Consider the following 11250-nt stretch of genomic DNA (forward strand, 5'->3'; position numbering starts at 1 on the left):
TCGCTGCCCCCCGGCCCCTTCCCCTCCGTCCCGGTTCTGCCGGGACAGTTTGGGAGCTCTGCAAGAGCCCAGCCCTTCCCCATCCTCCTCCTCCTCCTCCTCACGCTGCTGTGCTCCCCAGACACGGACGAGTGCTCCATCGGCAATCCCTGCGGGAACGGCACCTGCACCAACGTGGTGGGGGGCTTCGAGTGCGCCTGCGACGAGGGCTTTGAGCCGGGGCCCATGATGACCTGTGAAGGTACCGAGCCGGGGCAGCCCCTTCATCCCTGGCACACGGGGGTGTGGGACCCCCAGTCCCTGCCAGCCCCAGCACAGAGAGCCCTGTGGGACCCCCCAGTCCCTGCCAGCCCCTTCATCCCCAGCACAGGGAGCTCTGTGGGACCCCCAGTCCCTGCCAGCCCCAGCACAGAGAGCCCTGTGGGACCCCCCTGTCCCTGCCAGCCCCTTCATCCCGGGCACACAGAGCCCTGTGGGACCCCCAGTCCCTGCCAGCCCCTTCATCCCCAGCACAGGGAGCTCTGTGGGACCCCCAGTCCCTGCCAGCCCCAGCACATGGGGGTGTGGGACCCCCAGTCCCTGCCAGCCCCAGCACAGGGAGCTCCATGGGACCCCCAGTCCCTGCCAGACCCTTCATCCCTGGCACACAGAGCCCTGTGGGACCCCCTGGTCCCTGCCTGGGCCAGCCCCCCCCGGATGCTGTGGAAAAGCTGGATGAGCTCCTCTGCACTCCGGGGCTCCTTCAGCTCCCTCTGGAGCCCAGGGGGAGCCTGGAGCCCTGGCTGGACACAGGAGCTGCCTCCCCCAGGGACCAGCAGCCCGTTCCCATCCGAGCTGCAGGGACACCGGGGTCTGTCCCTCTGCAAGGGGACACCACGGCAGGAGGACGCATGGGATGGATGCCCAGGGAGGGTGGGTGTGCCCTGTGGACGGCCTGGCCCTGCTGAGGGCACCCAGGTGAGTCCTGTCCCATCCTGTCCCCCCTGCAGACATCAACGAGTGCTCCCTGAACCCCCTGCTCTGCGCCTTCCGCTGCATCAACACCTTTGGCTCCTACGAGTGCACCTGCCCCTCTGGGTACGCCCTGCGGGAGGACAGGAGGATGTGCAGAGGTAAAACCCCTTCTGCAGCCAGCGGGGCACGGCCCGGGCTGCCCCCAGCCCCTGCCCCTGGCCAGCTGTGCGGGGAAGGTGGGAGCTCTGCGCTGGCTTTTCTCACCATCACCCACCTCGGTGTCCTGCTGGAGGGAGGAATCCTTCCCTGGGAGGGTGGGGAGGTTTCCCAGAGCAGCTGAGGCTGCCCCTGGCACTGCCAAGGCCAGGCTGGACCAGGCTTGGGGCAGTGGAGGTGTCCCTGCCCATGGCAGGGCTGGTACTGGATGAGTTTCAAATTCCCTTCCAGCACAGCTCATTCCGTGGTATTTTTTCCTGTGTGCCAGCCAGCCTGGCCCGAGGCTGGGGCTGGCAGGGCTGGCAGGGCTGGCAGGGCTGGCAGGGCTGGCAGGGCTGGCAGGGCTCCGGTGCCTCTCGTTGCAGATCTGGACGAGTGTGCAGAGGGGCTGCACGACTGCGAGTCCCGGGGGATGCTCTGCAAGAACCTCATCGGCACCTTCATGTGCATCTGCCCGCCTGGCATGCAGCGCAGGCCCGACGGCGAGGGCTGCACAGGTACCGGGGCAGGGACAGGGCTGCCCTGAGGGGTCACCCACGGAGCTCTGCTTTGCATCCTTCTCTATTTCACACCCTTCTGTATTTTACATCCATCTGTATTTTACATCCTTCTGTATTTTTGCCTCCTTCTGTATTTTTACCTCCTTCTGTATTTTACATCCTTTTTTGTTTTACATCCTTCTGTATTTTACATCCTTCTGTATTTTACATCCTTCTGTATTTTACATCCTTCTTTATTTTACATCCTTCTTTATTTTATCTCCTTCTTTGTTTTACATCCTTTTTTGTTTTACATCCTTCTGTATTTTACATCCTTCTGTATTTTACATCCTTTTTTGTTTTACATCCTTCTGTATTTTACATCCTCCTTTATTTCACACCCTCGGGCTCCTCCCTGGGCTTTCCCACGTCTCACACCTTCCTGAGTGTCCCAGTAGGACACACAAAACCTCTGCCCATCCCTGGATTTCTCTGTGTCACCCTCAGGGTGACACAGCCCTGGGCCATCCTTCCCTTGGAGTTTTTCCAAGTCTGTGCCGAGCTGCTTTTGGAATGGGTGGGAATGAACAACCCCAGAGCTGCACAGGACAGAGACAGCTCCAGTCCAGTCCAATCCAATCCAATCCAGTCCAGTCCAATCCAATCTGATCCAATCCAGTCCAATCCCAGCAGCAGCTGGAGCACGGCCAAGCCAGGGAAGCTGAATTCTGCCCACCCTGTCTGGGATGGGTGGATGTTTCCCCCAGGGCAGCAGGTGAAGGTTCCTCCCAGCTGCCCTGAGACACGGAGGGGATCCTCAGGGGCTCTGTGAGGGCGCTCCAAAGGCGCTGGGAAGCCGGGGAGCTGTGCCCCAGCTCAGGGGGAAGGTGTGCCCTGGCTCAGAGAGAAGGTGTACCCCAGCTCACGGGGCAGTGTGTGCCCGGCTCAGGGGGCATGGAAGGTGTACCCCGGCTCGGGGGGCTCTGTGTGCCCTGGCTCACGGGGCTCTGTGTACCCCAGCTCGGGGGGCTCTGTGTGCCCGGCTCGGGGGGCTCTGTGTGCCCGGCTCAGGGGGCTCCATGTGCCGGGCTCACGGGGCTCTGTGTGCCCTGGCTCGGGGGTCTCTGTGTGCCGGGCTCAGGGGGCTCTGTGTGCCCGGCTCAGGGGGCTCTGTGTGCCCGGCTCGGGGGGCTCTGTGTCCCCGGCTCGGGGGGCTCTGTGTGCCTGGCTCGGGGGTCTCTGTGTGCCCGGCTCGGGGGGCTCTGTGTGCCTGGCTCGGGGGGCTCTGTGTGCCCGGCTCGGGGGGCTCTGTGTCCCCCCGCTCACGGGGCTGTCGCCGCCTCCCCGCAGATGAGAACGAGTGCCGCACCAAGCCCGGGATCTGCCCCAACGGGCGCTGCGTGAACACGGCCGGCAGTTACCGCTGCGACTGCAACGAGGGCTTCCAAGTCAGCCCCTCGGGCACCGAGTGCATCGGTAACACCGCCCCGCCGCCACCGGGGGCTGCTGGGGGGCTCCGAGAGCGGGAGAGGGGCTCGGGAGAGGGATGGAGGGGCAGCACGCAGGGAATGGGTTCCCGCTGCTGGATGGGGCATTGGGAGAGATTCCTGGCTGGGAGGGCGGGCAGGGCCTGGCACAGCGTGCCCAGAGCAGCTGTGGCTGTCCCTGGAGCCCTGGCAGTGCCCAAGGCCGGGCTGGACGGGGCTTGGAGCACCCTGAGGTGTCCCTGCCATGGCAGGGGTGGCACTGGGTGGGATTTAAGGTCCCTCCCACCCAAACCATCCTGGCATTCTTTGCTCCTGAGCAGGAAATCTGTTGGAGCATCACTTTTATCCAACCCCCCCATCCCCCTGCCAGCCCTGGCACCCCCTGCTCCCTTCCCCCGGGGCTGGCACTGCCTCTGATCCTGGGTTTGTGCCACTTTCCATGCCCAGACACCCGCCAGGGCTTCTGCTTCACGGAGGTGCTGCAGACCATGTGCCAGATGTCCTCCACCAACCGCAACCTGGTCACCAAGTCCGAGTGCTGCTGCAACAGCGGGCGCAGCTGGGGCCCACAGTGCGAGCTCTGCCCCCTGCCCGGCACTGCCCACTACAAGAAGATGTGTCCCCACGGCCCCGGGTACTCCACGGATGGCAGGGGTGAGTGGGACACGGGGACAATGTCCCCAGGACCCTCTGCCACGTCCCCCTGGCTCTCTGGGAGAGTCCAGCCTGCCCTGGTGGCATGGGGTGGCTTCAGACCAGCCCCGCCTTAGCCTTGGGTTTTTTGGCTTAATTTTAAGTAATCCCTCTTCCTTCAAGATTGGGTCTATTGTATAAAATGAGTTATTTATTAACAAAGGAGATGGCAGGTGAAAGATCTTAATCAGAATTACTTATTGCACACTGTAAAATGGAAAAGGTATCGAGGTGTTAAAGCTGGCAAAAGAAATAGGATGGACCAGGAGCAAATGTAACTTAGCATGGAAATGATGATAATTTCAGAACTCTTCTCTCAGCCTCCATCCCTGCTCTGGGGAGAAGCCCCACACATTTCCAGGGGGTTCCTGCTTTGTGAAAGTTCAGCCAGAAATCCAGTTTATCCTTCCAGCTCCTGCCTTACCAGGGGGATGTTTCTTGGCAGTTGGGAGCTGCCAGACCTCGGTGCCAAAATCACCCCGAGACACTTTTGAGTGCTGTTTGAGTATCTGATAACAAACCCCTGATAAGCTTTTCGGGCGGGGTGAGCTGAATAAAGGCCCCGTTTCCCATCCCTGGAATTGTCCAAGGCCAGGCTGGACAGGGCTTGGAGGAGCCTGGGATGGTGGGAGCGTCCCGAGGGGCTGGGACAGGGCTGTTCTGAGGGTCCCTTTCAACCCAAAGCGTTCCGTGGTGCTGTCCCTCTCCCTCTGCCCAAAACTCTCCCGGGAATTTCGCAGCCTTGGACAAGAGAGGCTTTTTTAGGGGGACAGAGCAGCTCTGGCGCTGACAGCTCCTCCCTCCCTCCCCAGACATCGACGAGTGCAAGGTGCTGCCCAACCTGTGCCGGAACGGGCAGTGCATCAACAGCATCGGCTCCTTCCGCTGCCACTGCCGCCTGGGCTACACCCCGGACATCACGGGCACCGCCTGCCAGGGTGAGCTGGGCACCCCGCCCGTCCCCGGCACCCCCTCCCCGCCTCTGAACCCCCCCGGGACCCGCCCTTCCCTCGGGGTCCTCCCTGCTCCCCGGGGCTGTGGCGGCTCGGGGTGCTCCGCCCTGTTCCGTGGTTCTGTGCGCTCCAAATCCGGGTTTAGCTCCTTGAGGATGAGTTCCTCGTCTTCCCCGAGCCCCGGAGCCACGGGGACTGGCCGGGACTGGGATCCTGATCTGAAATCTGGGAGCTGCCAATGCCCCTGCCCGGGCAGCACAGCTGGTTCCCCCCAGCCTGAGCGCCCTGCTGGCATCCAGATGTTGGCACCAAGGGCACCTCTGGAATCACAGCGCTCTCTCTGCGGGATGTGCCCTGGATTGGTTGTGCTGCTCCCCCAAAGCCCTCGGCTCTGCTCTCCTGCGTTCCTGGAGGGTGGAGAGGGGGTGTTTGTCCAGGAATGCCAGAGCCCGCGGGGATGTCTCACCCCTGCGCCACAAAACCCGGGGTCACCCGGGGCTCAGGAGCCCCTGGGTGGGCTGGCAGGTCCCGGGGGTGCAGGGGAGCACAACCTGATGCGTTTTGTCCCTGGAGTGCAGATCTGGACGAGTGCAACCAGTCCCCGAAGCCCTGCAACTTCATCTGCAAGAACACCGAGGGCAGCTACCAGTGCTCCTGCCCCCGGGGCTACGTCCTGCAGGAGGACGGCAAGATCTGCAAAGGTGCGGGGCCGGGAGGAGGAGGAGGATGAGGAGGAGGAAGAAGAGGGGACAGGGCAGCCAGACCTGGGAAATGTCAGCAGGGAGATGTGGGAGAAGGCTCCACGCCGGGCTGCTCTGCAGGGTCTCGGCCTCGCAGGCTCTGGGTGTGTCCCACCCGGGATAAAAATGCTCCTGGCCCTTTGCTGAGCTCCAGGGAGCTGAGCTGGTGTCCCCTGCACGTGGGGCTGTGGCTGGCACTGTCACCAGCCCGGCTGGGGCAGCTCTGTGTGATGATCTGGGAGAGCCTGGGGTCTGGGAGTTGCAGGAGAGGCAGGGAAACGTCCCTGCACCTTCCAGGTGTGTCTGTGTTACCCTGAGGTGGGACAGGCTTGCTCCTCTCCTCTCGAGGGGTGCTGTCCCTGGGGCTGGCCCTGGGCACCCACAGGGGCACGGAGGTGCCACAGCCTCCGTGGCAGGGGCTGAGCCCTTGTCCTTGTCCCCTCAGACCTGGACGAGTGCTCCACCAAGCAGCACAACTGCCAATTCCTGTGTGTCAACGTCATCGGGGGCTTCAACTGCAAGTGCCCCCCGGGCTTCACGCAGCACCACTCGTCCTGCATTGGTGAGTGCAGAATTCCTGCATCGGTGAGGGCAGAATTCCTGCATCAGTGAGTGCAGAATTCCTGCATTGGTGAGTGCAGAATTCCTGCATGGGTGAGGGCAGAATTCCTGCATGGGTGAGTGCAGAATTCCTGCATGGGTGAGGGCAGAATTCCTGCATGGGTGAGTGCAGAATTCCTGCATTGGTGAGTGCAGAATTCCTGCATTGGTGAGGGCAGAATTCCTGCATTGGTGAGTGCAGAATTCCTGCATCGGTGAGGGCAGAATTCCTGCATTGGTGAGTGCAGAATTTCTGCATTGGTGAGTGCAGAATTCCTGCACTGGTGAGTGCAGAATTTCTGCATTGGTGAGGGCAGAATTCCTGCACTGGTGAGTGCAGAATTCCTGCCCTGTGCATTCCCACGGAGCAGATCCTGCTCAGGAGAGGATTCCCAGCCCCCAGACTCTGCCTCTGGATTCCTGCCCCTCTCCAGCCACCCTGGCAGTGTCTGCACTGTCCCCACCCTCCGAGGTGGCCACGGGGCCGGGGATGGGCTTGCAGGGCTCAGGGCTGGGTTTCCAGGTGGCCACAAAGCCCTGCCCTGGTGTTTTGCAGACAACAACGAGTGCACGGCGCAGCCGTCGCTGTGCGGGGCCAAGGGGCAGTGCCTCAACACCCCGGGCAGCTACAACTGCGAGTGCCAGAAGGGATTTTCCCTGGACAGCTCCGGGGTCAACTGTGAAGGTGGGTCTGGGGCTCCCGTGGGGCATTCCCGGGGCAATCCCAGGCTCTGAGGAATCCTCAATCCTCCCGTGGGGGAATTTCTGGGGTATTTCCAGGCTCTGAGGAGCCTCAGGGCTCCCATGGGGGGAATTCCTGGGGTGCTCCCAGGCTCTGAGGAGCCTCAGGGCTCCCATGGGGGGAATTCCTGGAGCACTCTCAGGCTCTGAGGAGCCTCAGGGCTCCCATGGGGGAATTTCTGGGGTATTCCCAGGCTCTGAGGAGCCTCAGTCCAGGTGGGAAGTTCGAGGAGAGTTTGGCCAATGCCCTCGGGGACAGGGTTGAGGTGTCTGGGCAGGGCCAGGGGTTGGACTGGGTGGTCCCTGGGGAAGGGAAGGGTCCCGAATTCCACCAGGAGAGATCCCAGCCTAAGATCCAGGCACAGCCCAGGCCTGGCCTGGGAGCAGGGACTGTCCCAGCAGGGGTGTCTGCGGGCCAGGGGTGTCACTGCAGAGCCAGGGTGAGGTACGGGAGCCCCCCACCCATGGGAGCTGCCTGGAGGGTCCCTGAGCCCTCAGCAGGGGCAGGGGACAGTGTCCCACCTGCCTGTGTGTCCCTTGGGTGCAGACGTGGACGAGTGTGACGGGAACCACCGGTGCCAGCACGGCTGCCAGAACGTGCTGGGGGGCTACCGCTGCGGCTGCCCCCAGGGCTACGTGCAGCACTACCAGTGGAACCAGTGCGTGGGTGAGTGGGGACACACCTGGGGAGCTGTCCTGTGCCTGGGGGAGCTGTTCCCTGCCTGGGGGAGGTGTCCTGTACCTGTGGGAGGTGTCCTGTACCTGTGGGAGGTGTCCTGTACCTGGGGAGGTGTCCTGTACCTGGGGAGGTGTCCCCTGCCTGCGGGAGGTGTCCTGTACCTGTGGGAGGTGTCCTGTACCTGTGGGAGGTGTCCTGTACCTGGGGGAGGTGTCCTGTACCTGGGGAGGTGTCCCCTGCCTGGGGGAGGTGTCCTGTACCTGGGGAGGTGTCCTGTACCTGGGGGAGGTGTCCTGTACCTGGGGGAGGTGTCCCCTGCCTGGGGGAGGTGTCCTGTACCTGGGGGAGGTGTCCTGTACCTGGGGGAGGTGTCCTGTACCTGTGGGAGGTGTCCCCTGCCTGGGGGAGCTGTCCCACACCTGGGGGAGCTGTCCTGTACCTGGGGACCTGTCCTGTACCTGGGGAGGTGTCCTGTACCTGGGGAGGTGTCCCCTGCCTGGGGGAGGTGTCCTGTACCTGGGGGAGGTGTCCTGTACCTGGGGGAGGTGTCCTGTACCTGGGGAGGTGTCCCCTGCCTGTGGGGGGTGCATTCTGTACCTGTGGGATGATCCCTGTATCCATAGGGTGTACCCTGTCCCTGTTGGGGTTACCCTGTCCCTGTTGGGGTTACCCTGGCCCTGTTGGGGTTACCCTGTACCTGTGGGGTGCATCCTGTACCCATGGGATGATTCCTGTACCCATGGGGTTACCCTATCCCTGTTGGGGTTACCCTGTCCCCATTGGGATTACCCCGTCCCTGTGGGGTGTACCCTGTACCCATGGGGTCACCCTGTCCCTGTTGGGGTCACCCTGTCCCTGTTGGGGTCACCCTGTCCCTGTGGGATTTACCCTGTCCCCGCTGGGGTCATCCTGTCCCCATTGGGGTTACCCTGTCCCCATTGGGATTACTCCATCCCTGTGGGGTTTATCCTGTCCCGTTGGGGTCACCCCGTCCCCGTTGGGGTCACCCCATCCCTGTGGGCTCACCCCACGCCCCGTGTCCCCACTCCCCCGTGTCCCCACGTCCCCGTGTCCCCATTCCCCGTGTCTCCACGGCTCCCCGTTCCCTGCAGACGAGAACGAGTGCTCCAGCCCCTCTGCCTGCGGCTCTGCCTCCTGCTACAACACCCTGGGCAGCTTCAAGTGCGTCTGTCCCTCGGGCTTCGACTTCGACCAGGCCTTCGGGGGCTGCCAGGACGTGGACGAGTGCTCGGCCGGGGGCAGCCCCTGCAGCTACGGCTGCTCCAACACGGACGGGGGGTACCTGTGCGGCTGCCCCGGGGGCTACTTCCGAGCAGGACAGGGGTAAGGGGCGTCCCCGGGGGGGCATTCCCAGCTGGGCATTCCGGGGGATGTGTGGGGCCAGTGGTCCTCAGCCTCTCCTTGCCCGTCCTGAGATCCTCGTGCCACCTCCTGCCCTGATGCCAGGGCTGCCAGTGGGTGCTCTGTGGGTACACCCGGCTGAGGGGGGTGGATAGGAAGGGATTTTTCAGGAAGTTGTGGAAAAAAAAAACAATTAGTGACTGGCTAATCAAGCTGTCTATTTCCACCCAGTCACTAATTGGGTTTTTTCCGTAATTTCCTGAAAAATCACGTCCTAGCGTGCTTCTCTTTCTGCCCCTTCGCTCTCGGACCCAGTCCCAAAGGTACAGAACAAAATATCCAACATGAACAGACAGCTGGGGATACAAGCATCATAAAGACACCACTGGGGGAGGGGGATTAATTAATCTGTTAATTAATGAAGCCACCTCGTTGTGCCACACGCCCAGTGCCGTGTCCCATGCCGGGATCCCGGGGGTGCCGACGTTTCCTGTGGGTTCCTGGGTCTGAGCTTCTCTCTGCCCTTCTGCCACAGCCACTGCATTTCTGGCCTGGGCTTTGGGAAGGGGCCCTACCTGCCTGCGCCCCAGGAGGAGGATGAGGACAACCTGCTGTCCCCCGAGACCTGCTACGAGTGCAAGATCAACGGGTACCCCAAGAGGGGCCGGCAGCGGCGCAGCGTCAACGGCACCGAGGGGCACCAGGTGAGGGATCCGGGGCGTCCTGGAGGGGCTGGAGCAGGGCAGGAGCTGCCTCCCTCCAGGAACAGAGGCCTGGAGTGGGTCCCGTTCCTGCAGTCCAGGCAGAGCCAGCAGCTCATCTGTATCTGCCCAGGCTGGGCATCCCCAAACCCTTCTTGTGAAACCAAGGAGCAAAGGCTCCGTTTCCCATCCCTGGAATTGTCCAAGGCCAGCTGGACAGGGCTTGGAACAGTGGGAGGTGTCCCAAGGGGCTGGGGCAGGGCTGTTCTGGAGGTCCCTTTCAACCCAAAGCATTCTGTGGTGCTGTTGGAGTTTGGAGTTCTGGCCTCTGCCCAAAATTCCCGGGAATTCCCAGCCCTGGGCAGGCGAAGAGTCCTGAGGTGAAGCATCCTTCAGGTCCTTCAGGTCCTTCAGATCTTTTATGTCCTGAAGTTCCTGACACTCCCCAGGGCTCTGTGCTGGGTGCTCAGCGCCGGAGCCACAACCGGGACCCTCAAGCTGCCCCTTCTCAGAGCGGGTTTGGGGCTGAATTTCCCTAAATCCACCCCCCATCCCCGCACCCCCGAGCGTCCCCTGAGCTCCGCGGCGCTTCCCGGGCAGGAGCAGGAGGTGAACTTGGCCAGCGTGGACGTGGAGGCGCCGCTGTCCATGGCGCTGAACCTGTCGGAGCTGGCGCACAGGGAGCACATCCTGGAGCTGCTGCCGGCGCTGGAGCCGCTGGAGAACCGCGTGCGCTACAGCATCGCCCAGGGCAACGAGGACGGGCTGTTCCGCATCCACCACAGGGAGGGGCTCAGCTTCCTGCACCTGGGCCGCAAGAAAATCCCGCCGGGCACGTACCTGCTGGAGATCGTGAGCGTGGCGCTGCCCCGCCGGCGGGAACTGCACAAACTCGAGGCCAACAACCACCTCGATTACTTGGCGGGGGAGCTGGGCCAGGCGCTGAGGATGAGGCTGCAGCTCCAGCTCTACTAAAGCCACCAGAGACCCCCCCAGTCCCACCCGACAGCGCAGCCCTGCCCCTCGCCAGCCAGCCCGGGAACAACGGGCTCCTCTCCTGCCACCGCCGGGACAGCACGGGAGGTGTCCCAGCCACGGGAAATGTCCCTCTGGGAGAAGCCACCTCTGGGACATCCACAGGAAATGTCCCAGCCGTGGGAGATGTCCCAGCCACGGGAGGTGTCCCAGCCATGGGAAATGTCCCAGCCGTGGGAAATGTCCCAGCCACGGGAGGTGTCCCAGCCATGGGAAATGTCCCTCTGGGAGAAGCCACCTCTGGGACATCCATGGGAAATGTCCCTCTGGGAGAAGCCACCTCTGGGACATCCATGGGAAATGTCCCTCTGGGAGCAGCCACTGCCAGCACAACCGATAGGAAATGTCCCCGCTGGAATCATCCACCACAGGGACAGCCACGGGAAATGTCCCAGCCACGGGAAATGTCCCAACCACGGGAAATGTCCCAACCACGGGAAATGTCCCAGCCACGGGAAATGTCCCAGCCATGGGAGATGTCCCTTTGGGAGCAGCCACCTCTGCTCATTCCCGGGATAAAATGTGCTCATTCCTGGGATAAAAGGTGCTGAGTAATTCTCGGGATAAACAGTGCTCATTCCCGGGTTAAAGGTGCTGATTAATTCCCGGG

The 11250-nt window shown here is 62.6% G+C and overlaps 1 protein-coding gene across 5 annotated transcripts in view; it reads left to right on the forward strand.

Annotated features, from left to right (window-relative positions):
• Window positions 1-10878, forward strand: part of FBN3 (fibrillin 3) — a 74296-nt gene extending 63418 nt beyond the window's left edge. For 4 of the 5 annotated variants that reach the window (XM_063403390.1, XM_063403388.1, XM_063403392.1 and 1 more), the window contains 12 exons: window positions 122-241; window positions 990-1112; window positions 1536-1667; window positions 3000-3125; window positions 3584-3790; window positions 4642-5483; window positions 5968-6084; window positions 6679-6807; window positions 7411-7530; window positions 8655-8886; window positions 9440-9608; window positions 10206-10350. In XM_063403390.1, coding sequence (XP_063259460.1) covers window positions 122-241; window positions 990-1112; window positions 1536-1667; window positions 3000-3125; window positions 3584-3790; window positions 4642-5483; window positions 5968-6084; window positions 6679-6807; window positions 7411-7530; window positions 8655-8886; window positions 9440-9608; window positions 10206-10218 — 2330 coding nt within the window. In that variant the 3' untranslated portion in view covers window positions 10219-10350. Of the gene's footprint in view, window positions 1-121; window positions 242-989; window positions 1113-1535; window positions 1668-2999; window positions 3126-3583; window positions 3791-4641; window positions 5484-5967; window positions 6085-6678; window positions 6808-7410; window positions 7531-8654; window positions 8887-9439; window positions 9609-10205; window positions 10689-10766 lie in introns of those variants that run through there. The other variant, XM_063403389.1, reaches the window with a different exon arrangement.
• The last annotated feature ends 372 nt before the right edge of the window (window positions 10879-11250 follow it).

The sequence above is a fragment of the Prinia subflava genome, chromosome 8, assembly GCF_021018805.1.
Source record: "Prinia subflava isolate CZ2003 ecotype Zambia chromosome 8, Cam_Psub_1.2, whole genome shotgun sequence".
Taxonomy (NCBI): Eukaryota; Metazoa; Chordata; class Aves; order Passeriformes; family Cisticolidae; genus Prinia; species Prinia subflava.